General features: G+C 41.6%; 1 protein-coding gene across 4 annotated transcripts in view; it reads right to left on the bottom strand.

Moving 5' to 3' along the window:
* The window catches only part of DNAH12 (dynein axonemal heavy chain 12), a 159,719-nt gene that overhangs the window by 66,199 nt on the left and 68,260 nt on the right, over positions 1-25,260 (bottom strand). For all 4 annotated transcript variants that reach the window (XM_050958412.1, XM_050958411.1, XM_050958410.1 and 1 more), the window contains 5 exons: positions 24,665-24,819; positions 19,839-19,977; positions 17,811-17,977; positions 11,493-11,748; positions 2,312-2,611 (listed from right to left, as the gene is read on the bottom strand). In XM_050958412.1, the coding sequence (XP_050814369.1) occupies positions 2,312-2,611; positions 11,493-11,748; positions 17,811-17,977; positions 19,839-19,977; positions 24,665-24,819 (1,017 nt within the window). The remainder of the gene's footprint in view (positions 1-2,311; positions 2,612-11,492; positions 11,749-17,810; positions 17,978-19,838; positions 19,978-24,664; positions 24,820-25,260) is intronic.

Here is a 25,260-nt window from a genome sequence, read left to right as displayed (position 1 = left end):
TTGATATAAGTAACCATTTTTGTTGTTTATTGGATAAACTTTTTTTTTGTATTGGGGTGTTTCATCAGTGTTTATTGATTAAAACAAAAAATCAAAATCCCTACTAATAGGTCATGTCCATCTCTAGTAAATGTTTATTTAGTCTTGGAACACAATTAATTAAAATGCCATTCACAGTCTCATTCACCAACATAATCAAAACTTTCAGGATATAACACAGAGGTATGGGTGGCACCCTTCTTCCCCATCTTAGAAAGTAAGAACTAGAGCCACAAGGGAAGTTTCTTGTCTAACATCAATTAAATGGCAAAAGACAGTGGGAAAAACAAATTATAAAACAAAAATCATCCAAAACACTAGAATGTGATCACGACAAAAAACAGATTGTTCACCTTGAACGGTCCCTTAGAATTTGTATTTACTATGCTAAACAATCTATTCCACCTTATATTTAGCTATGACATTCCGAGTATCTTTCACATGCTTGAAGAAGAACTCTGTGTAGCTTGAAAGCTTGTCTCCTTCACTAATGGAAGTTGGTCCAAGAAAAGATATTGCCTCATCCCCTTCTCTAAATCTAAAGACAGAGACTTTCCCCATGCAGTAGATCAGGTTTCTAGAAGTCCATGCAAAAATCTTCATCACTGAGTTTCCTCCTGCAGACATCACATTTACTGGCAGATGGATCAAGATCCAGACTAATTTCGTCTTGTCATAATGGTTGGTAAATTACTTTCAAATTGTTTTTGTCATCTTACAAATCATGGGCTAAAAAAGAAAAATCTTTGGCCAAGGAGAAGTACCAATGTCTTTCTCATTGCAAGTTTTGACAAAGCTGGGAGAAAAGATGCTGCAGACTGATAACAATGTTTTAATGTATAAGTTGATCCATACTAACTTCTGTGTAACTGGACTTTCTCTTTCCTGAATATCTCAAATAAAGAATCTACCTAAAAGGGCAAGTCCTAAGTAAATAAAACTGCAAGGTTCAAATAATACTTAAATTATGCCAAAATATACTGTAAGGGACTTTGAATATGGACAAAACTTGGGAGGGAAATATGAAATGCGGAGCCAGGCTTGGGGGTGAATCCTGGGACTAATATGTGTGACAGCTGTGCCTTTATGAAAAATAAGGAATTGTTCTTTATGACAGAAAGCAGAGAGATCCCCAACATGTCTGATCAAAGTAATAGCTGCTGAGGCTGCGTATATAGGAACCAATGGAGACACTGACTGAGTTTTGCCTCCGATGATCCAATTATATGAGGCACAACAGGAGCTGATCTGCTGAGAGAGAAGCCTGGAGCAAGAGTTCCTGTCTGGGCCACAAGGAAGGTGGGCTGCAGTACCACAGGCCTTATGCCCTATCAAGAGAGGCAGGACTGGAGCTCAGGACAACCCCCAGTCACTCTGTGGGCAGAACCAGAGACAACATTATAATTTCTGCAACAGAGCCTTGAGGAATATTTGGTGTGCATCATGAGGAGCAGAAACATTTGTCTTGGATGAAGTAGAAGGAAAACTAAAGAGCTCAATAAGTTGCAAGAGGAAGCTCTGTCGAGAAGAAAATGTCCTGGTAATTGGTCTGCCTATCAGCGTGAAAACGAAAGACGGAAGACAACTGATGAAGATTTAAGAATAGACAGGAACAGAATTCCATAGATATATATAGACTATCAATAAATCAACTACACAGATGTTATTATGAATTAATCTCAAGTGTGTAAGACCTGTAGCATATAAAGTATACAAAGTCACATAAACTAAAGGTGCATCAGTCAAGCCTTTAAAAGTGACATACTAATCTGGTTATTCAAACTAGTCCATAAATTTTCACAAGCCACATCACAGTTTTCTTAAATTTTCAAAAAGATTAAAAATAATTAATTTCCTAGAGTGCTGAAATGCCAGGTATGCTCCTCCCATCCCCCTGACAGGCATGCTGTATTCGTTTTATTCTGGTTTCCAACCTAATTTCCTAGCAAAACACAAAAAATTAAATAATTCAATACTATGAATGCCCTGAAAGTGAAATAAACATTACTTTTTTTTAAAACTAATGCAGGTAACAAAAAGTACAAACCTTAAGCCTACCTCTTGCCAGCAGGAAAGAAGAGAAAAATCTTTGTTGTAGGTTGTGGGGCTGTTTTGGTTTTTGTTTTTTTAAATCATGCGACATGCTCCACCAGAGATGGGCACCAAGACAGATGAGATAGAACAGAGATAAAATAGCCACTGCTAAAATTCAGACATTATGATACAGAAAATAATAAAAATAAATTTTGTAATGGCAAATGTGATTACTTACAGGTGCGTTCCCTTGCCTTAGATGTGCAAAAACAATGTCAAATGCTTCTTTGAAATGGTCTTTCACTATGTCTCTCATTATTCCGAACAACCAGGCTCTATCAGTGTCATCCACAAGGCGGTCATAAAATACTCGAAATACTTCATGCACAAACAGACGAATCATCATATGCTTGCTTTCAACTGAGTCTTTTTTAACGAGTAAGCAGCCTTGGACAACACGTGAAAAGTCACGCAGGTTGAATGTGTAATGTGATTTGGCTGGTGTTGGCAGCAGGTTTTTCATGGCTTTCTTATATACCTTAAATATGAAAAAGGCAATGAATAAATACATTTATTATATTATCAACATGCACCATTTATATCACTTCTCACAAATTATATTTTTCCAATATCATATTTTGCACTGTGAAACAATTCAAAAATATTAAACAAACCTCACAATATCAGCTAATATATGGTATATTCCCTACTGTTGTCTGGAGTGTTTCATCTATCTTTAGCTCATGCTGTGTGATGAAATGGAGATGTTTGTTAAGAATATTACACACAGTGTAATGAACACTGTCAGCAGGCATCTTTCCCACCTACTCTAAGATATAGATACACATGCCCTGTGTAGGGTCAAAACATTAACCCTATTAACAGACAAATTAACAATAAAACAAAATTTGGTCTTTGCTCCCCAGGCCTGGTCCTAGGTTCTTAGTTTAGGGTTGCTCAGTTCATCTGCTATAACCTCTCCATCTCAGACCAAAAGCTGTCAAGGTAGCCCAATTCCAGTGCTTGCAGTCTCTAATTTTACTTAACCCAGGCTTTCTGTCCTGACAGGCGTTGTGTGGCAGGGGGCCACTTTTTATCCCAAGTGGGATTTTTCTCCATCACATCACATGCACCGTTGGAGCCCAAATTATTCTTCAAAAAAGGAACAAATAAATTATCCTGTTACACTGGTCTAACAGAAGAGAATATACCAAAAGCCCTTTGAAAAAAAAGAAAAAAAGAAAATTAAAAGTTAATTCTTGTTCTCTGAAGGTATATGTCATAAGACATTATCATTCTCTTAGAATCCAGGCTCCAAAGATTCTTATATTGGTGCCCATAGTTCAAAATCCTAAAGCTGCTGGCTTCAGCAGGGGATAGCTCTTGCAGTGGACCATCTTGAGGGTGAGATAGAGCAATTAGCATTCTGAAAGGGGTTCAAAAGGGAGGATCCAAGAGGTTTAGAAGGACAATATTAGGGTCCCATGATGGAGTATATTCTCTAGCCTGTGGCTAAGTATGTAATAGGCCTTGAGAAACTTCAATACCATTGGATGAGAAAAGAGCAAGCATAACTGTACTAGCGGATGACAAGCTGAAACTGCTGCAAGGTGAATCACAATGGACCTGAACGAAAGGCTGGAATGTTTTTAATACAATATGTAGCCAAGGATTTTCAGTATTAAAACCTACAGTTATTCCAGATTGTGCAGGACTGCCCATATAAAAAATCTCTTCAATTTCAAGGAGCAATGTTTTTTTTCCAAATGGCATTCTACTTTTTTTTTCATAGATTCATAGACTCCAGGACTGGAAGGGACCTCGAGAGGTCATCGAGTCCAGTCCCCTGCCCTCATGGCAGGACCAAATATTGTCTAGACCATCCCTAATAGACTTTTATCTAACCTACTCTTAAATATCTCCAGAGATGGAGATTCCACAACTTCCCTAGGCAATCTATTCCAGTGTTTAACTACCCTGACAGTTAGGAACTTTTTCCTAATGTCCAACCTAAATCTCCCTTGCTGCAGTTTAAGCCCACTGCTTCTTGTTCTATCATTGGAGGTTAAGGTGAACAAGTTTTCTCCCTCCTCCTGATGACACCCTTTTAGATACCTGAAAACTGCTATCATGTCCCCTCTCAGTCTTCTCTTTTCCAAACTAAACAAACCCAATTCCTTCAGCCTTCCTTCATAGGTCATGTTCTCAAGACCTTTAATCATTCTTGTTGCTCTTCTCTGGACCCTCTCCAATTTCTCCACATCTTGCTTGAAATGCAGTGCCCAGAACTGGACACAATACTCCAGCTGAGGCCTGACTAGCGCAGAGTAAAGCGGAAGAATGACTTCTCGTGTCTTGTTTACAACACACCTGTTAATGCATCCCAGAATCACGTTTGCTTTTTTTGCAACAGTATCACACTGTTGACTCATATTAAGCTTGTGGTCTACTATGACCCCTTGATCTCTTTCTGCCATACTCCTTCCTAGACAGTCTCTTCCCATTCTGTATGTGTGAAACTGATTGTTCCTTCCTAAGTGGAGCACTTTGCATTTATCTTTATTGAACTTCATCCTGTTTACCTCAGACCATTTCTCCAATTTGTCCAGATCATTTTGAATTTTGACCCTGTCCTCCAAAGCAGTTGCAATCCCTCCCAGTTTGGTATCGTCCGCAAACTTAATAAGCGTACTTTCTATGCCAACATCTAAATCGTTGATGAAGATATTGAACAGAACCGGTCCCAAAACAGACCCCTGCGGAACCCCACTTGTTATACCTTTCCAGCAGGATTGGGAGCCATTAACAACTACTCTCTGAGTATGGTTATCCAGCCAGTTATGCACCCACCTTATAGTAGCCCCATCTAAATTGTACTTTCCTAGTTTATCTATAAGAATATCATGCGAGACCGTATCAAATGCCTTACTAAAGTCTAGGTATATCACATCCACCGCTTCTCCCTTATCCATAAGGCTCGTTATCCTATCAAAGAACGCTATCAGATTAGTTTGACATGATTTGTTCTTTACATATCCATGCTGGCTATTCCCTATCACCTTACCACCTTCCAAGTGTTTGCAGATGATTTCTTTAATTACCTGATCCATTATCTTCCCTGGCACAGAGGTTAAACTAACTGGTCTGTAGTTTCCTGGGTTGTTTTTATTTCCCTTTTTATAGATGGGCACTATATTTGCCCCCTTCCAGTCTTCTGGAATCTCCCCCATCTCCCATGATTTCCCAAAGATAATAGCTAGAGGCTCAGATACCTCCTCTATTAATTCCTTCAGTATTCTAGGATGCATTGCATCAGGCCCTGGTGACTTGCAGGCATCTAACTTTTCTAAGTGATTTTTTACTTGCTCTTTTTTTATTTTATCTTCTAAACCTACCCTCTTCCCGTAAGCATTCACTATATTAGACATTCCTTCAGACTTCTCAGTGAAGACCGAAACAAAGAAGTCATTAAGCATCTCTGCCATTTCCAAGTCTCCCGTTACTGTTTCCCCCTCCTTACTGAGCAGTGGGCCTACCCTGTCCTTGGTCTTCCTCTTGCTTCTAATGTATTGATAAAAAGTCTTCTTGTTTCCCTTTATTCCCATAGCTAGTTTGAGTTCATTTTGTGCCTTTGCCTTTCTAATCTTGCCTCTGCATTCCTGTGTTATTTGCCTATATTCATCCTTTGTAATCTGACCTAGTTTGCATTTTTTATATGACACCTTTTTATTTTGTAGGTCACGCAAGATCTCGTGGTTAAGCCAAGGTGGTCTTTTGCCACATTTTTTATCTTTCCTAACCATCGGAATAGCTTGCTTTTGGGCCCTTAATAGCGTCCCTTTGAAAAACTGCCAACTCTCCTCAGTTGTTTTTCCCTTCAGTCTTGATTCCCATGGGACCATACCTATCAGCTCTCTGAGCTTACCAAAATCCGCCTTCCTGAAATCCATTTTCTCTATTCTGCTGTACTCCCTTCTACCCTTCCTTAGAATTGCAAATTCTATGATTTCATGATCACTTTCACCCAAGCTTCCTTCTACTTTCAAATTCTCAATAAGTTCCTCTCTATTTGTTAAAATCAAGTCTAGAACAGCTTCCCCCCTAGTAGCTTTTTCAACTTTCTGAAATAAAAAGTTGTCTGCAATGCAGTCCAGGAACTTATTGGATAGTCTGTGCCCCGCGGTGTTATTTTCCCAACATATATCTGGATAGTTGAAGTCCCCCATCACCACCAAATCTTGGGCTTTGGATGATTTTGTTAGTTGTTTGAAAAAAGCCTCATCCACCTCTTCCACCTGATTAGGTGGCCTGTAGTAGACTCCCAGCACGACATCACCCGTGTTTTTTACCCCTTTTAGCCTAACCCAGAGACTCTCAACACTTCCGTCTCCTATGTCCATCTCCACCTCAGTCCAAGTGTGTACATTTTTAATATATAAGGCAACACTTCCTCCCTTTTTCCCCTGTCTATCCTTCCTGAGCAAACTATACCCATCCACACCAACATTCCAGTTGTGTGTATTATCCCACCCAGTTTCAGTAATGCCAACAATGTCATAGTTGTATTTATTTATTAGCACTTCCAGTTCTTCCTGCTTATTACCCATACTTCTTGCATTTGTATATAGGCATCTAAGATACTGGTTTGATCTTGCCTCCCAGCTTTGCCCTTTGTATAAGTATTTCTTGCAATGAGCAGTTTCTGACATGGTTACTCAACCAGCTAAGACCCAGCCCATCAGATGCAGTGACTTTTGGTCTGGATGATCATCTAACCATGATTCTGAAACATCATATTTGGACAGTCAGAGAGTGGAATACAAGGTTGAAAAGACATCTAACACAGATTTGTCAGCTAAAGCTACCATGGCTAGTAAGAAGCTACAAAGATAAGTGTGGTTCTGTCCTGTCTGATCTTGGCTATTACCCTGAGAATCAGGGGAATTGGTGGAAAAGCATACAGGAGGCCTCAATTCCATAAGAGAAGGACGGCATCAGGTAATGATCCCGGGGTCATGCCCCCTCTTGTGCAAAAGCTGCCCTCAGTGGTGAACAGGTCTATTGTGGGAACTTTCCACTGATTGAATATCATCTCTTATGACGGACCTCTGCAGAAACCATTCTGCTCATGATGAATTGTTTGCTTAAAATATCTGCTTCATTTTTGCTGATTCCAGAGAAGTGAAGAGCTGCCAGGTTATCCCTGGCTCAAGAGTTCCGGAACCTTTGTAGAAGTTGGGGAGCCACTGGCACTGAAACTGGAGGGGGGTGGGTAGGGCTGTGCCATCCACTTTTTTTTAACCTAGGTGTCGTCGGGGGGCAGAAGACAGCACTGCCCCCCCCAAACCAAAAACCTTGGGCAGGCACAGACCGGCTTCAGCAGGGGCTGTGCTATGTGGCAGCATTTCCCCCCAAAAGCACACCTATGTTTAAAAGTGGGGGCATGACCCTCCAACTTTTAAAAGTGGGGAGGCCATGGCCTCTCATCCCATCCGCTGCTTCCAGCACTGTTGCCTGGGCTGATGACAACATGTCTGTAACTTGACATCTTCTTGACAGAGGGGTGATGTTTGTATAGGCAGTACACTATAGAGGTGAAGTCTATCGAGATTTGCACTGTGGAGTTTTGAGGAAGAGGTAGGAAGTCATGCAGGAAGCCGTGATAATCTGTGAGCTCCAGTACATCTCACATCATCCTGGAACCAGGTCCCCTGCATCTGGAGGTTGTCTAGATAACCCCTGACCTGCTCTTGATACATGTATGATTGTGTCATGGTCAGAGGGTGGGGTGGGGGTAAGAAAGGTACCCCTCTACATATGGTCTTGGGGCTAGCCACCAGCTCAGCTCTGAGATGATGTGAGGTGGAACCACAACTTTCTTGTTCATCTAGTGTCCCAACAGGGAATGGATTGACCTTAGATTTGTAGACGCCACAGGTGAAGTCTGGCAAGCAGCGTTACACATGTGCATGCAGACATGTGCCCTAGCAGACCAAGGCAAGTACATACTATCATGGCCAGATTTTATCTTAATCCATTCAGTATTGATTGCAGGGACAAGAACCTGTCCTCGAGAAGATATGGTTTTGCCAATTAGGCCTGGAGCGAGAGATGATTTTTCATAGTTCACCAGGAGATGTAGTTGGGCAAACAAGGAGAGGACTAGCTGTTACTATCTTTTGCTAGGATCTGTCACTGATCAGCCAGTTGTCTCAATATGAGTAGACATGCAGGCCTGTCATCTTTATGTGTGTCCCCTACCATTTCTAGGAGTTTTGTGAAGACTGTTGGGGCCATGGAGGTTGAGCCTTTCTGTGAATGGTTGGGCCTTACTTCCTCGGGACCAAGTGAATAGCTGTGTGGAAATACTTGGCCTGTAAGTTGACAGCCATCAACCAGCCTTGAGCATGAGGAGAGGGAATGATAGGGGCAAGCGTTACCATCCTGAATCGGAGACAGTGCAAAAAGACTCCCGAGGGCCAGGATAGGAAGAAAATCCCTTTTCATCTTCACAATGAGGAATTATCAGAAATAGAAATCTCTTCTCTATTACATCTGCAGTACGGTCTCTATGGCTCCTACAGGAAGCAGTGAGGCCACATCTGTTTCTAGTAAGCTCTCTCAAGAAAAGTTCCTTTAGAAGAATGAGAAAAAGGAGTGGATAGAGGGCAGGGACTGGAATTGAATTGGGTAAACATCGGTGATGATCGCTAGCACTCATGTGTTGGATGCCTGGCAGATCAAGCTCAATTGTAGAGAGCAATGTAGCTTACAAAGATTACCTTCTACTCTGGACTGACTCTAGTGTGGCTCCTGACAGTCCTGACAAATCTGCTGTCCTGAAGCAGGTGAGAATGTGTTACGGAGGAGGAGAAAGAATAGTGCCTCTTGGTGAACCCATGGCTTCTTCCTGAGGAGATAACAGGGTTGTCTGGGCTGGTACAACATAGTTCCCTGCCTCGTCCAAGGCTAAGATTGGTATTGATGAGAGGCCGGTGTGTACCTCCCCAAGTAGCACAGAGTGGCTCTCAAATCATTCAGGAAATGTAGAGCACTATCCATGTATTCACTAAATAGCTCCATCCACTGAAGAGCAGGTCTTCTATTGTGACTTGCACCTCCTTGGGGATGCCTGAAACCAGTAACCATAAGGCTTTTTGCATCATTATGGCTCTAGCCATGGATCTGCCCTTCATGTGCAAGGTAAACATGGCTGCCTGGAGAGTGGGCTTAGGCATTAATTAGCCACCCTGTCTGTGTCCTTAAGCTCTTTCTTACTATCTTGTGGAAGCTTAGCTAAGAATAGTGACCATATCCCATTTTAAAAAGTTGTACTCGGCCAGGAGACCCTTGGTAACTAGAAATACAAAGTTGCAGAGAAGCAGGGGAGTGATCTTTCCTTGGTCCCATTTTTTCAGACCTTTCTCCTTTGTGGACTAGATTTTACCTGGACCACAGAGACAACTAATTAATTAATGGGGTGACAGCAAAAATATTCAACCCCCTTCTGTGGGACTTGGTACCATTTCTCAAACTTTTTTGTTGTGGCAGGAATGGTGGTAGCTTTCTGCCACAGATCTTCAGTTGGGTTGTATAGTGATCTTTTAACAGGAGGGCAATTCTAGCAGAGTCTAATGCAGTCAGGATGTTGAACAATTTATAAGGCTTCTCCTGTATCACCAAAGTCTTGATATTCAACATATCTGTTATCCTCAACAACAACTCTTGGAAAGCTTTGAATTCTTCCAGGGTTGGTACTAGAGCTATCACTTTGTCTGGTGATACTGAGTTCTGCCAGGTGTCAGTGGTCTGGCCAGGAATGTTGCCTGAGAATTTGATCTCCTCCGTTTCCTGGAGTGAGATGGGGACCATCTTCTGGAAGCTCGAGACAATGGTCCCCAATACACCTAAAAGGGCCATGGTGGCATACCATAAGGGCATGACTGGCTCACATGGTGTCCACTGCTAGTCATAGTGAGGCTGCAACTCAGCTCTAAAAGAAAAGCTGCCTCTCCAGTGGGTTACCTGCTGACCTCAAGGGGGATGGTTCTCAACTTCAGGTTTGTGAGAATGTGTGGCCCAGCAACAGGGAAGATGAATACACTTCCTCCAAGGGCACTGCCAAGGCAACATTGATCTCAGTACTGTGGTCTCTTCTGGTGTCAGCAGTGGTCTCGATGCAGGGGGTCATCCTTGGAATAGGTGTGGATATCTGCCAGTACCGTAGGTGACTCTACTGATGGAGTTGATGTCACTGCCTGCATGGACATTGGAGTCGATGCTCAGGCATGCTTTGTTGATATTACAAGTATAGCCAATTCCATGCCATCAGGACCCATTTTTTTGTTTGAAGCTTAGTAGTCTAGGTTTGCTTTGGTGTTTCCTTGTGTGATCATATAGAGCTGTGCCTGGAATCTCAGCTTCTGTGCTCAGAACATCCTTTCAGCACTAGCCTTAAGTGCCAGAGGTGTCAGTGCCAGGATTCCTGATAACTTTTTTATTTGTGTGGGGGGGGAACACTGAGGGTTTATCAGCGCCAACCTTCAGTGTTGCACTCCTGCTACAGGGGGCACTCATGGATGTTGATTTCTTCAGTATCTCATCAGACTTGGTACTCATTTCTCCACTGATTATTCCAGCAAATGGAGTTCAAGATAAGCATCCTGTGACTTGTACGCCTTTGAGGAAAAGGTGCAGCGTACTTGGCCTTGATCTGGTATGTGGCTTTCACCCAAGCAGAACAGGCATCTACTAAGACCATCAGTAAGCAGGATCAGGTCATCACGTAATAGGCAAGGCTTAAAACTCAAAGGTTTGGAGTTCATCATGACGCAGGAGCAGATAGCATTTAGCCATGCTGTATCGACAGGGAGTCTCTCTCTCTTTTTCAAGTTCCATATTTAACTAATTAGGGCATCCCTGATGCAATTTCCTGCTAAGAAGGGAAGATGATTGTCCAGTAAAGCAGAATGAGTAGAAGAATTAGCCAATACTAAGGAGCAGCAGATTGGACATTGCTAGAGTCCATCATGACTCCACATGCAATAAGAAGAAATTGAGGGATAGCTGTGGCCACTCCGCCCTTATGCCCTTGCACAGGAGCACAAGCAGGCACTACGTGGAGGTGCAGACCCAAAGGATACTGCTATTGAAAAGACTCCAATCTTGCAGATATGAAGTGCATGTGTACCAATACTGGTATCCACACTGACACATAAGTTTCTAGCAAAATAAAGCTTTACCCATAAAAATAAGCTAACTTCATATAAATAGATGCTGTTGAATTATCTATACTTTGAAAATAGTAACGAGAACTAGATTTCCCAAACTCCAATATCATCAGTTTAATCAATCTGGAACCCATGGAACTTTACCAAGTAGTGGAAAATAGAACTTATAGGAAGGTATTTGCTTCTTACCTCCATAGTGCCACTGACAATTTGGTTTCCAATTGTGAAGAATTCAGGAGAAAATTCGTTATTCCTAAGGTAGAAAGCTACTATGGTAGAGAAGATACGGACCATAGTTTCATCACTAAAGGAGTTAATGGTGCAAATGTTGAAGTGTCGCAGAAAACGAGACGTAACAGGATTCCTCCCACCTCCTGGAGGTCCCATAGCAGCTATCAACTGTACGTCAACCAGTGTAATTTTATTTGTGTCCTTTAAGTCATACCTTCAAAACAAATTACAATGTGATATTTAGACAATTACAGATATAACAAAGCATTCTACAAATTCAAACAAATTCTACCAATTCTACAAAGACAGCCATGCTCATGGACCTCTGAGTTGACCTCAGTGGAGCGTCACATGGGGTGGACACACATACATGTTTAGCTTTGAAGCACTGAGGCCCAAATCATTAGTTTTAATCTGGGATTCACAATTCCATCCCACAGTTTTGTGTGACAACAACTAAAGATCTCAGGGACAGGGACAATTTTTTTGTTCTGTGTTTATACAGACCTAGTACAATAGAGTCTTGATCCATGATTAGGGCTTCTAGATGCTCTGATAACACAAATAAATAATAACTAATGACAATGTCAATTGGAGGGTTATACTTCCAATATCCAAGAGCAACAGATGTCTGCAGCCATGAAAATGCTGGGGGACTTAGGTTCTTCCTTTCGCTGTACTCCCTAAAATGTAAGTTTTTTTTAATGTAAAAACATATTTCTAGGCCTCCTGGTTGGAAAGTTAGTCTTCATAGGGCACTTTTATTTTCGCAGTCAGGCAGACTGAAATAATACATCACCCTAGAAGTGTGAACTTTGCCTACATCTGTTGTTATTTATACAATGTCAATTACAGCATAGACAAATTGAGTTAATGGGTGTCTGTCTCAATGAGTTTACACTTTTATTTTATCTTGAAAGAACATTAACTTCAAAGCTTATGTTGGAGCATTTAAATACTTATAAATTTGAAACAATTTGACCAATATGTAGTAGTTTAATCGTGTGAATTTAAATACATTATTTTGCAGTATACATGATGACATCTTTAACCAATAAATTAGTATAGAAACATACACATTCGATATTAATCAAATTATTTATGAATTCAGGGTCCTTAAAGATCTACTAATTTTCTTTATTTCCTTTCTTCAAAATTCATGATCCAAATCAGTTATAATGTAAGTGGATTTGTTAAACATTTAAAATTAATGCTCTGAAAAGGAAACAAAAAAGTATCTCTCTTTCCAAAGTTCCAAAATTTTCTGTGCCTTATATTTGTACAGAATTAAAAGAATGGGAGGAGATTAATTTGCAGAGAAAGTCCAGAAACACTATGATGCCAATATTTTAAAAGGGCTCTAGAGGTGATCCTGGCAATTAGAGACCGTAAGTCTAACACTAGTATGAGCAAATTAGTTGAAATAATAGTAAAGAATAAAATTGTCAGACACACAGAAGAACATAACTTGTTGAGCAAAAGTCAACATGGTTTCTGTAAAGGGAAATCATGTCTTACTAATCTATTAGAGTTCTTTGAAGGGGTCAACAAACATGTGGACAAGGGAGATCCAGAGGACGTAGTGTACTTAGATTTCCAGGAAGCTTTTGACAAGGTCCCTCACCAAAGGCTCTTATGTAAATTAAGTTGTCATGGGATAAGAGGGAAGATCCTTTAATGGACTGAGAACTGGTTAAAAGACAGGGAACAAAGGGTAGGAATAAATGGTAAATTTTCAGAATGGAGAGAAGTAACTAGTGGTGTTCCCCAAGGGTCAGTTCTAGGACCAGTCCTATTCAACTTATTCATAAATGATCTGGAGAAAGGGGTAAACAGGTGGCAAAGTTTGCAGACAATACTAAACTGATCAAGATAGTTAAGACCAAAGCAGACTGTGAAGAACTTCAAAAAGATCTCACAAAACGAAGTGATTGAGCAACAAAATGGCAAATGAAATTTAATGTGGGTAAAAGAGAACTAGATAAATTCATGGAAGTTAAGTCCATTAATGGCTATTAGCCAGGATGGGAAAGGGAAGGTGTCCCTAGCCTCTGTTTGTCAGAGGGTGGAGATGGATGGCAGGAAAGAGATCACTTGATTGTTACCTGTTAGGTTCACTCCCTCTGGGGCACCTGGCATTGGCCACTGTTGATAGACAGGATACTGGGCTGGATGGACCTTTGGTCTGACCCAGTATGACCGTTCTTATGTACTAGAAATGAGACAGCTAAGCAAGATAGTAACAGAAGCCACTAAAATTAGATATCGTGTGTACAGCTGGATAAAAACATTTTGAATTTAATTATAAAACCCAGGACTCATGGACACATTAAAAAGGGAAATTGAAGGCAAAATTATTTAGGCAAAAAGGTTTTCACTAGAGCTGAGCAAGTAATTTATAACAATTTCTGTTTGTAGAATATTCATGAGCAGATGACTTCTAATTTATTCATAGATATTTTTTAAAGTATTTTATGTCTCTGGCTATATCACAGACAGTATGCTGTAAGTATTCAATACTTGATATTTGCCATCCAAGTTGCGTTGCTTCATTATGATTAGTCAGATGAATCACATCCCAACATCGTTTTCCACAAACATTTGTGTGATATGGACAATCATTAACAAATATCAGAGGGGTAGTCTGTATCCACAAAAACAACGAGGAGACTCCTTGTAGTCATCAAAGTTTGATGCATAGGTCTTCACCAAAACTGAATTTTAATTTCAAGCACTAAGTTTGCATTAATTCATTTGGGGAACAAAAACAATCACAAAGGGATCATGTACATGCTGGAGCAAATTCATTTAAAATTTTGAGCAAAATCTTTAAAGATTTTTTGCAATTATTGCCCACCAGTAGCTTTCAAAACACCCCTATTAAATACATCACTAAGAGAGCTGTGCAGAGTGCTAATTTTTAAATTTGCTGGCATGGCTGAAAAAATTGCATGTCAAACAAAGTGTTTTGCTACACCAGAAATAAAACATTTTGTACAGATATCAAGATTTTTCAAATAAAGTTAAAGAAAATTTTTAAGTGAGAAGTAATTTTGAACAAAAAAAACCAAAACATTTAATTTAGAAACCATTCAGCAAAATTTACACAAATTCATTAAATGTTTTGGTTGCTCTGAATCTGCATTTTTCGCCAAGAAAAGTTTCATCCAAAACATTTTGCACAGCCTCTAGTCACTAGGAGCAACTAACATGGCCATATTTTTTAAAATTTGAGCAAGTCCTTAACAGGAAAGATTAATGGCTATTAGGAGTACAGTCACTAGCTCTGTAGCAAAGTTGGATTCAACCTTCAGACCCTCTTTTCAGCCCAGGATGCTCAAATATTCCAACTATTTTACACTATACATTTAAGAGAATCCTGGAAGCCATGATTAACTGGCAGATGAAATTTAAGATTAACTGATTCATCAATTGGATTTCAGACAACAGCACAAATCACTGATTTCATTTTCTGAATTGATTAAATGCCATTGCAACTTCAATGGTCACAAGTTCACAGCCCTATTAGGTCTGGCAGTTCATTCTGAAAGAAGGAATGGTGGGGAAAACAAATACAAAAGTAAGACTAAAACTGAGAGGAAAAAACTAAAAAGTCACAAACAACAACAAAAGAAGAGAAACAATGACATCCGCAGAAATAGGAAAAGAAAGAAAATCTATATTGTGTATAAGTAGGGCCGGTGCAAGGATATTTTGCGCCCTAGGCGAAACTTCCACCTTGTGCCCTCTGCCTCCACCCTTCCCCCCAGAGCATTGCTTATTATAAACTTTCAAAAATGAATACTGCATAATGTGGCATTGTTCATTAGAATTAATACATATTCGGCTTGAAAATTTATTAATTTCATTATTTAGCCTACATATTTAATGAAAATAATTGAATAACCTGACAGGGTGTGGGGCTGGCTTTCTCTGGGCAGGGCAGGGGATGCGAAGCTGGTTGGAGATGGGGTGTGGGGTTGGCTGGAGACAGGGGGTGCGGGACTGGCTGCGTGCAGGGCAGGAGGTGTGGGGCTGGCTGAGGCAGGGAAGGGGCTGCAGCAGGGGCTGGATGGAGACAGGTGGTGTGGGGCTGGCTATGGACAGGGCAAGGAGTGCAGCAGGGGCTGGCTGCATGCAGGGCAGAGAGTGAGGGGCTGGCTATGGGCAGGGCAGGGGGTGTGGGGTGGCTGGAGACAGGAGGTGTGGGGCTGGCTGTGAGCAGAGCAGGAGGTGTGGGGCTGGCTGCAGGCAGGGCAGGGGGTGCAGCAGGGGCTGGCTGCGGGCAGGGCAGGGGGTGCGGGGCTGGCTGTGGGCAGGGGGTGAGGGGCTGGCTGGATACAGGGGTGTGGGGCTGGCTAGAGACAGGGCAGGGGGTGTGAGGCTGGCTGTGGGCAGGGCAAGGGGTGTGGGGCTGACTGGAGGCAGGGCAGGGGATGAGGGGTTGGCTGCAGTCAGGACAGGGGGCTCAGCTGCCATGGATGGAGCTGGAGCATAAAGAGCAGCTGCAGAAGGAAGAGCTGTTGGACAGAAGCTTCTGTGAGGAACCGGCTCTGTCCCATAGAGAGGTACCACTGCGGGATCTGCATTTTAAATAGCAGTGGGGACGCCCCTGCATCCCCTTGCCCTCTCAGCCTCCTGGGCACTGACTCTCTGCGGCTCACTCCCAAGGGGCTCAGCCCTGCTCCTCTTGCCCCCAGTCCCTCATTAGGCCTGGGTGCACGGAAAGCATGCAGCATATCTTTGTACTGTGTTAATGACTCCTGAACTGGTGGGGGCTATGCCTAATTGCTGCCACTATCTCTTTCTTTGCTGGGCAATTAGATGACAATTAACTTGGAATAGCCCGGAGGGGTCAGAGTAGAGAAGGAGGGAGGAGAGACCTTTATGTTTCAGTTCTGTGCAAAGCCAGTTAACTTTTCTTTTCAGCTGCCTATAAACAAACCTAGTAGAGAAAAGAGTTTCTTCCCCACATCCCCTCCCCCAAAAAATCGGTTATGATTTTAATGGATCCAGAAGCAAAATAATTCTGTAATCAAAAAGACAAGTTTCCTGCTTTCCCTTCCACAAAGATCTATTTCCAACCCAGGTAACTTATTATTTATTATCTGTAGTAACTATGTTCTCATGTTTGAATGATATACTGTAGTGGTGTCGGAGTTCTTTGGAAATCCCTCAGCTCTTTTGCGGTCTTGGGAGTGAATGCTAGACCCTCGGTTAATTACTTTTACCTTACTTCACGTGCCTATCTTTTGGTCATTAATTTTTGAAGTTAAATTAGATTTTCAAAACCCAGCTTTAAAATGATGTTCATGCCGACAATTGCAATTTAATTGTCTAAACGGGGAAATCGATGCCTTGAAATTATGGGATCTAATTTTAAAATTGTATTAAAAATGTGGCATTATGAAGGGGAAATATTTTAAAAGGTTTATCCAGCATCCCCATTACTGTTACCCAGGATTCTGCTTCAAGCAGTAACACAGGAGGGAGGGGGCAATGGACAGATTAGTGTTCAGTGGTACTTCAAACAAAAAGACATTTACTCTTAAATTATCTCGTTGATGCCTAATTGACGATCTAATAGCATGCATCAAGTACATCAAAACGTCGCTGAATAAGCTTGTTAGCATTTCTAAGGGGGACACTGAACATTCCAAACAGTGATAAGTGGTGCCTGCGGGCGGTCGTGCAGGCATGACTGCGGCAGCTCAAGACTCCCTCTCCGTCCCAGCAGCAACGGCCGCTCAACCATTTAAAAAAAAATTTGAGGGCACTTTTTGGCGCCCTCAAATCTCGGTGCCCTAGGCAACCGCCTAGTCTGCCTAAATGGTTGCACCAGTCCTGTGTATAAGCAAAGCAAAGCAAAGAGTCCTGTGGCACCTTATAGACTAACAGACGTATTGGAGCATGAGCTTTTGTGGGTGAATACCCACTTCGTCGGATACATGTAGTGAATAGTTGTGTATAGGAAATTCTTGTGTACAGAAACTCTACTCAATAATGACAAGAAGTCATGGACCTGCTAAAAATAAGCTGAAAATCAATCTCTCAAATTTAAAAAAAGTCACTTATGAGTGTATGACTAAAAAGCAACATAAGAATTATTTAAAATGTAAATAATTTTAAAATGACAATGTTGGCTTATAAAAAATTTAAACAGCATTTACTTTTAAGAGAACAAGTCTGAAAATTAAATTCAAGTTAATGATTAATGATAATGGCAAAATTATCCACTAATTTACTGTACGCTTTAGATCTGTCTTGAATAGTTACCAAATTCCATGGTCAAAAAACTGTCTTAAAAGTTCAATAGGAGGCTGAGCTCCATATTTCTCCAATGCAGGCATGTTCATATCATCTACAAAGATGACACACTTCTTTCCCATAGGAGGGCCAAATACTCCTTTGCGTCTTTTGTCCAGTCTCGCCATAATAATGTTCTAAAAAAAAGAAAGGGATAATTTAAAGCATTGATTTAATATGCAGCCCAACTATATACATAATGGAAAACAGTGTACTGAAACACTTCATGGCTTTAATAATTAAGAAAATGCAGAATTGCAAAATATAGATATGAATATTAACTTTTTGTAATCCTCTTTGTCTTGTTATTCTACATTTTTTTGATAAGTTTACTGAAACAAAAAAATGATATCCGTTTTAATTTATTTCTGATTTCAAGTTTGCCTCCCTCCTGACTTCAATGATCCTACTCATCTGCTGAAAGTTGAGCAAATGCTTAAATGCTCTACTATGTCAGAGCTCAAGAACCTCAGAAGATTGAGCCCTAAAATTTCCCTGACCTTAATCTTACAATTTGCTCTTTGTGGGTGAGCATATGCTACAACCACACAGAACCACAATGGATGTCTATTCATATTTAAATACAGGATCAGGGCCCTAATTTGATGGTGCCAGGAACCCACTCATGGCAGAGATATAGTACTATCTTGGTGCACAACAAAGGGAAAATTGGACTGTGGGAAAAATTTCTTTAACAGGAAAAAGAAGAACTATCCACTAACAGAAAATTATTCCAGATTTATGTAGGATTTCAACACACTGCAATTACAAAAAATATTCAATATATTAAGTAACAGAGCAAACATCTGGTACACATTTTTACAAAATTGGTCACCTTCCTTTGTAATTGTACTCACAATTTTCAATCCAAAGAACCCTGATGGGGCCCATCAGGCAGAAAAGTTTGCACAAGCCAATCCGTTTGTGGGATCAAAACCAAAGCATTTGAATAACCAAAAACCGGGTAGCATTTGAGAAAACAGCATTTGGATATATAAATCAAGTACTATAGTTAGATGGGTTTCAGAGTAGCAGCTGTGTTAGTCTGTATCCACAAAAAGAACAGGAGTCCTTATGGCACCTTAGAGACTAACAAATTTATTTGAGGATAAGCTTTCGTGGGCTACAGCCCACTTCTTTGGATGATTACAGTAACCATTCATTTTGTCTGGTCAAATGTAGATTGCACACATCCTCCTGAGTTTTTACACTGACAAAATGCTTAGATTGAGAAACTATATACATAAAAACTTAGCTATGAAAGCCAGTGAGCAGGTAACATTTTAGTGAATGCTTTGATAGTAGAGCTGTAAATGCTGAAACTTTCAAGTGTTTATTAGAATTTTTGGAGTGTGATATCAAAAAAGCAAAGCAAGTTTAAACATCAGGTTGTTTTAAAAACTAACCCCCTCACCTCCCAATTTCACTAATATGCCATTTAGCCACATCCTCATTCTTAATAATAAAGGTTAGCTTTGTTGAATCATAATAAATCATTTCTGGAACTTTTTTTATTACTTTATATTTTTTTCCAAAGCCGAGAATTTTCATTTATTTTTCTTAGATTTCTAAAATCAAGTCCAGCTTACACCTCTGAACACATACACATAAATGGAAAAAAAATACAAAAATCTGTTTGACAAATATCAAATAAACATTAAGAGGCTTAACCCTAGTTAAACCAAGCCATATGCTTATCCACTAAGGCAACAACCTCTAAACTATGCCCTGAAGATCAGCAAACATAGGCTCTATGCGACCAAAAGGAGATGTGAATTCCAGGGCTGGAGTAAAGTAAATTGAGTCTATGCTGATATTTTGTTTTTAAACAACATTTCATTGACGTTCCAGGAACCATTACTACTATAAAAATATCACAGTAGAAGTATCTTGAAATGACAGAGCCAAATCTTATGCACTGAACAAATTCCAAATAAATTTACATCTCTGTCTATATAATCTCATTTTAATTAATGTAAACCAGTTGTTTCTACCAACCTGGATCTGATTGGCACTGGTCCGTGCTGAAAAATTAATGAAGAATGGAAAGTATTTTTCCTTTTCCAAGTTGTTCATTAACTTATCCTTCACATATGCAGACTTCCCAGTACCTGTTGGTCCCACAAAAAGCAACGGTCTTTGCAAAAAAGAATACAAATTTACATTAGTCAATCAAAAGCAAAATAGTAAATAAAACATACACCCATTAAACTAAAAATGAAATACTGAACACATCTGCTCTACTTGTAAATATGAGTAAACCACTGAAAACACCAATGTGTTAAAAATGTGTGTTAAATTTCATTCTTAGTTAGACACTCCTACAACCCCACTGAAATAAAGAAGCCCTTTGCGTAGGGAGGCAGTGATGACTGCAAGGACCTTGGAGAACACATGAGATGCTGCCAACAGTCAGAAGGGCTGTACCTTGTACTGATAGTGATTGGTCCCCATGATGAACTGGAGTACCTGTCTGTGGGCAGGATGTATTGTGATATGAAAATACGTGTCTTGGAGATTGAAGGCTGAGAATTCAGTCCCCTTGTTCCAGTACTGGGATAACGGGTAGAGGGTAACAATCTTGAAGCATTGCAGTTTGACAAACTTGTTTAGGTTTTGAAGATCTAGGATTGGTTTCCCTTGCTGGATTTCTTTTGGACCAGAAGGTAATGAGGATAAAACCCTTCCCTCCGTGCTGGGACGAGACTGGTTCTATAGCTCCTAGTCACAGAAGATGATTTATCTCATCTCATAAGATGGGTTTGTGAGAAGTGTCCCTGAAGACAGACAGGGAGCGAATATGGTGGAGTGAGGTGGGATAGATAGGAAGGGGATGGAGTATCCTTCCCTAATGATCTCCAGAACCCACTTGTCTGAGGCAATGAGCCACCATGATGGAAAGAAAGAGGTTAGGTGTTTGCCAAACTGGTGGGATGTGGAAGATAGGTGATGGGACTAAGCAGGGGATGGCTTCTTGTGGCCTTGACCACAACTTCATAATTGCTGTTTGGTTGGAGATGCATGAGAAGTAGCCCTCTGTGGAGCCGTATGTCTGCATTTGGTAGGGGGCTTCTGTCAAATGTTGCTGGGTATCATATTTGTCCCTGGGGAGTGTATTGCACTAGTGGGGATCATGGAGGAAGTTGATACTTCCCTGGCCATCTCTTTGGTGCTGGAGTGTAAATGTCCAGAGAACAAAGAGTTGCTTGGGAGTCCTTAAGGGAGTATAGGGAGTCATCGGTACACACCATGAATAATTTAGAGCCCTCACAGGGTAGGTCTTCAATGGTGGTTTGTATCTCCTTCAGAAAGTCTAAGAGTGCAGCCATGATGCCTGTCTCATGACAATGGTGGTTGTGATGGAACGAGCAGCAGTATCCACAGAGTCCAAAGAGACTTGCAAAGCTGTTCTTCACATTTGTGTGCCTGGAGTTCTTCTTTTTTGTCATCAGGAAGGTCTTGACAGAATTCCTATATTTTAGAGTAGTTGGTGTAATAATACTTGGCCATGAAAACATTGTATTTGAATAAATGGAACTGGAGAGTAGCAGATGAATAAGCTTTGCATCCAAACAGATGCCACTGTTTCCACTTGCTGTCATGATGGGCAGGTCGAGGTTGGTATTGGTGTCCTTTTTCTTGCACGACATTGACAACCAAGGAATTTGGGGTGGAGTGAGAAAACAGAAATTCAAAGTCCTTTGTGTGAATATAATATATTTTGTCCATCCACTTGCAAGTCAGTGGGATGGATGCTGGCAGAGGTGAAAGTAAGCTGTATGCCCCGGTATGGCATACCAGCAAGAGCCAGTGCACCGTACCAGGGCAGATAGGCTTCCCCTGGCAGCAATTTAAAGGGCCTGGGGCTCCCAAGCAGCGGCTAGGGCTCTGGGGACGATTTAAAGGGCCCGGGGTGGTAGCGGCTACTGAAGCGGAGCCCCGGGCACTTTAAAGCTCTGCCAGAGGCCGGGGCCCCCTCTGATGGTGATTTAAAGTGCCTGGGGCTCTGCTGTGGTAGCAGCAGCTGGAGCCCTGGGCCCTTTAAATCACCCTCGGGGCTCCCAGCCTCTGCAGCTGGTAGCTCCAGGGATGATTTAAAGGGCCTGGGGCTCCCAGATGCTGCTACCACAGCTCCAGCTCCGGGCCCTTTAAATCCTGATTTAAAGTGCCTGGGGGTTTAAAGGCCCCGCCTCTTCCAGTAGAGGCCCCTCCTAAGGACTCCGGAGTACCGGTAAGTCCTTTAAGTTACTTTCACCCCTGGATGCTGGGGTCTGCCAGAGCACGTTGGCAGCATCGAGAAGGGCCTCATTGATAGGGAGGGCTATTTAAGAAACATATTTTTGAGGAGGAGGATGTGTGCAGGATGTCAAGCAGCTTATTTTGTTGGTCCTTTACTTCCTCCAAAGGAACGCAAGGGAGTCTGCACTCCTGGAAATGTTTGAAGTCGTCAGCTGTAGTAGGGGGTGGAGGCGTGATCTCCTCTTCTTCTCCTGATAAGGCACAATGGAGTGGTGGTGGAATTTTCTCCTCGTTCTTCCTCCTCATCCACCATAAGGAAAGGCTCAGCCTCTGGTGGTCAAGAGATCAATGGAGAAGGTGAAGGTGAAGGCCTCTGATTTTGGTCTTTGGCAGGCTTCTGTGCTCTGTACGTGGCCCAAGGATCTCAACATGGCCAATGTTGAGGGAGTTGCACGTAGGGCTGCAAAGCAGGTGGTCCATACCAGGGCCCTTGTCCAATGGTGGGTTGTGGGTAGGATGTAAAGAGGAGGAATTTGAGCCTGTCTCAAGTGTGGGGGTGGGATGGAGTACTCCTCTTCCTCCTCCGCGTCACTAGGGAACAGAGGAGAGGAAAAGTTGGAGCGGTGAGATGTCTGGCAAAGAGGATGGAAGTGGAGGTGGAGGGATGTCATGTCTGAGAAGTGGTGACTCAGACACATCAGAGACAGATAGGTCTTTGGGGTATCTAAACTCTTGGGGAGGAGGAAAGAGCATCATTGTCACTGGCACATATATCAGTGCTGAGGGAGAGGTACATTCTCCTGAGCAGCCAGCAGAAGAAGTTGAAGACTTGTTCGGTGTCCTCAGTATGGAAGACTTGCTTGGTGCCAAGGGCTTGCTCAGTGCAGCAGACCTGCTTAGTTCTGAGGGCTTGCTCAGTGAGGCAGATTTGTTCAGTGCCAAGGGCTTGCTCAGTGCGGCAGACATGCTCAGTGCCAAGGACTTGCTCAATACCAAAAAGGACATCAACAGCAGTAGGGTTATCACTACCAGCGATTTAGTTGGTACCGCACTGCTTCAAGTAGGTCTAATTGGCACAGTTGGCACCAGTTTCAAATATCTTGTGTCTCGGTCTCTAACACCAAGAGATGGTACCAAGGGCTGGAGACCTGGTTAGGGCTGGTTAGGGTACTAAGGGCTGGAGACCTGGTTAGGTTTAGACTTTTGGTGAGCACTGGTAACGGAGGTACTCAGATGGGCCCTGAAGCTATGCCCCATCTCTGAGGATGTCGAGGCAACCAACCTTGCAGGGGATGGCATTCTGGCAGGCGGTGTCTCAGCAGGTGATAAGGGAGCCTGTTTTTCCTCCATCAGAGCGAGGAAGAGAAGACTTCTTTTTAAAGGATGAGGCAAATGGAAGTCAGTAGATGACCCAGTGGAGTGTGAGGGCCGTGGAGGGGTAGTGTCTGGGCCGGGGTCCAATGGTGGACGCAGTGATTTCTTCAGGAGAGAAGTCGCAACCAACTGTCCTGGTCTTTTCTGGCCCTGGTAGTGAGGTCATGGCAATGAGCACACTTTTGTAGGACGTGTCCCTCTCCCAGGCAGTGAATGCACTGTGGGTGACCATCCATTACCAGGAAGGCAATCCGGCAAGTTACACACCTCTTAAACCTAGGAGAGCGAGGTATAAGGGTGAGGAAAAAGCTCCCCAGTGGGGAAGGGCAGGAATCGGGGGAGGGGGGGAAACAAAATATAAACTAACTAATGAGGAGGATAGAATGCATAAAAAATTATATATATATATATATATATATATATATATACACACACACACACACACACATACACTAAAACTAACAGGTAAGGCACTATCTAACATGTCAAAAAGGACAAGTAGGCTTTGCTGCAGATTCTATCTCAGACCAAAGGTGGTAGAAAAGGAACTGGGGGGTGGCTGGACTGTGCAGCACTGTACATACATAGTGCTGCACACTATGCAAGACAGGGAAGGTAGGCATTTGCAGCCCAACAGGCACATCTGATGAAGATCTCCAGTCCCAGGCACAGGGGGCACTGCCGCACCTACAGTGGAGAACCCATAGGGACATCACTCAAAGAAGAACCTCCCCTTTAAATTTAAAAGCTATTAAAGTTGCAGCTTTCTGCTTTAAAATCCATCCCTGGATTATCTTTGTTTCATTTTCCTGCATGTCCTAATCATTTAATTCATGACTAACTCATCATTAACTCATGACTAATTTAAGAAAAATTAAGAGAAATTTAATTCTAAAAGAAAAAAAAAAGGAGGCACCAAATCTCAGCAGCCATTCTAACAGTATCAGTAGAACAGTGTGGGATGGATATACTGAATGCTGGATTATAAGAAGTCAAAGACTTTAAAACCAAAAACTGTATAGAAAGAATGTAATCAGATGTTTGTTTATTGTCTAATGGGCCAAGACCAGTATATTCTAATATTGATACATTCTGGGGGCCTGATACAGAAGTATTAAAGTCAACAGAAAGACCCTAAGGATTTCAGTGTTCTTTGGATAAGGTGCTATATGAATAACAATCAACGTTTTGCAAGAAATAGATGTTCTTACTTTCCATGGATAATGCATAAGTCCATCAAATAGGTATATCTGACTGTATCCATTGTTGGGACTATGAGGTCTTGAATCTTAACATTTTTATCATCACTATATTTAATGCTTTTAATGGCTTCATTCCAATGCACCCAGCGTCCTTTGCCTTTCAACTAAGAAGAAATACAGATTTCAATTACAGTGGAAAATACAGTGCTGACATAATATGTTCAAAAGGTTTTCTTAAGCACTTCATTCTTTTACAAGTTAATGTAATATTAAATATTTCAGGTGCTTATATATTTATTTTTCTCATTGCACTAGTGATGATCAAACTTTAAAAGGAGCGGAGGATCATTTTAGAAATGAATGTTCAGACCCCCTTCATTCCCCTACCTCTCTAGGACCCTGTTATCCAAGAAAATACTTACATATGTGCTTAACTTTAAGCATATGCATAGTTCAATTGAAGACAACAGGTCTATGAACATGCTTAAATTTTAAGCATGTGCTTTCCTCTATATGAAACTCAAAAACTCCAAGGGCCTCAGCTGCAGCTGAACTGAAATGCAGCACAGTCTAGACAGGCCTTATGTAGACTGGGTAGACATTTA

The sequence above is a fragment of the Gopherus flavomarginatus genome, chromosome 6 (assembly GCF_025201925.1).
Source record: "Gopherus flavomarginatus isolate rGopFla2 chromosome 6, rGopFla2.mat.asm, whole genome shotgun sequence".
NCBI lineage: Eukaryota > Metazoa > Chordata > Testudines > Testudinidae > Gopherus > Gopherus flavomarginatus.
This window is presented reverse-complemented; position numbering and strand designations above follow the sequence as displayed.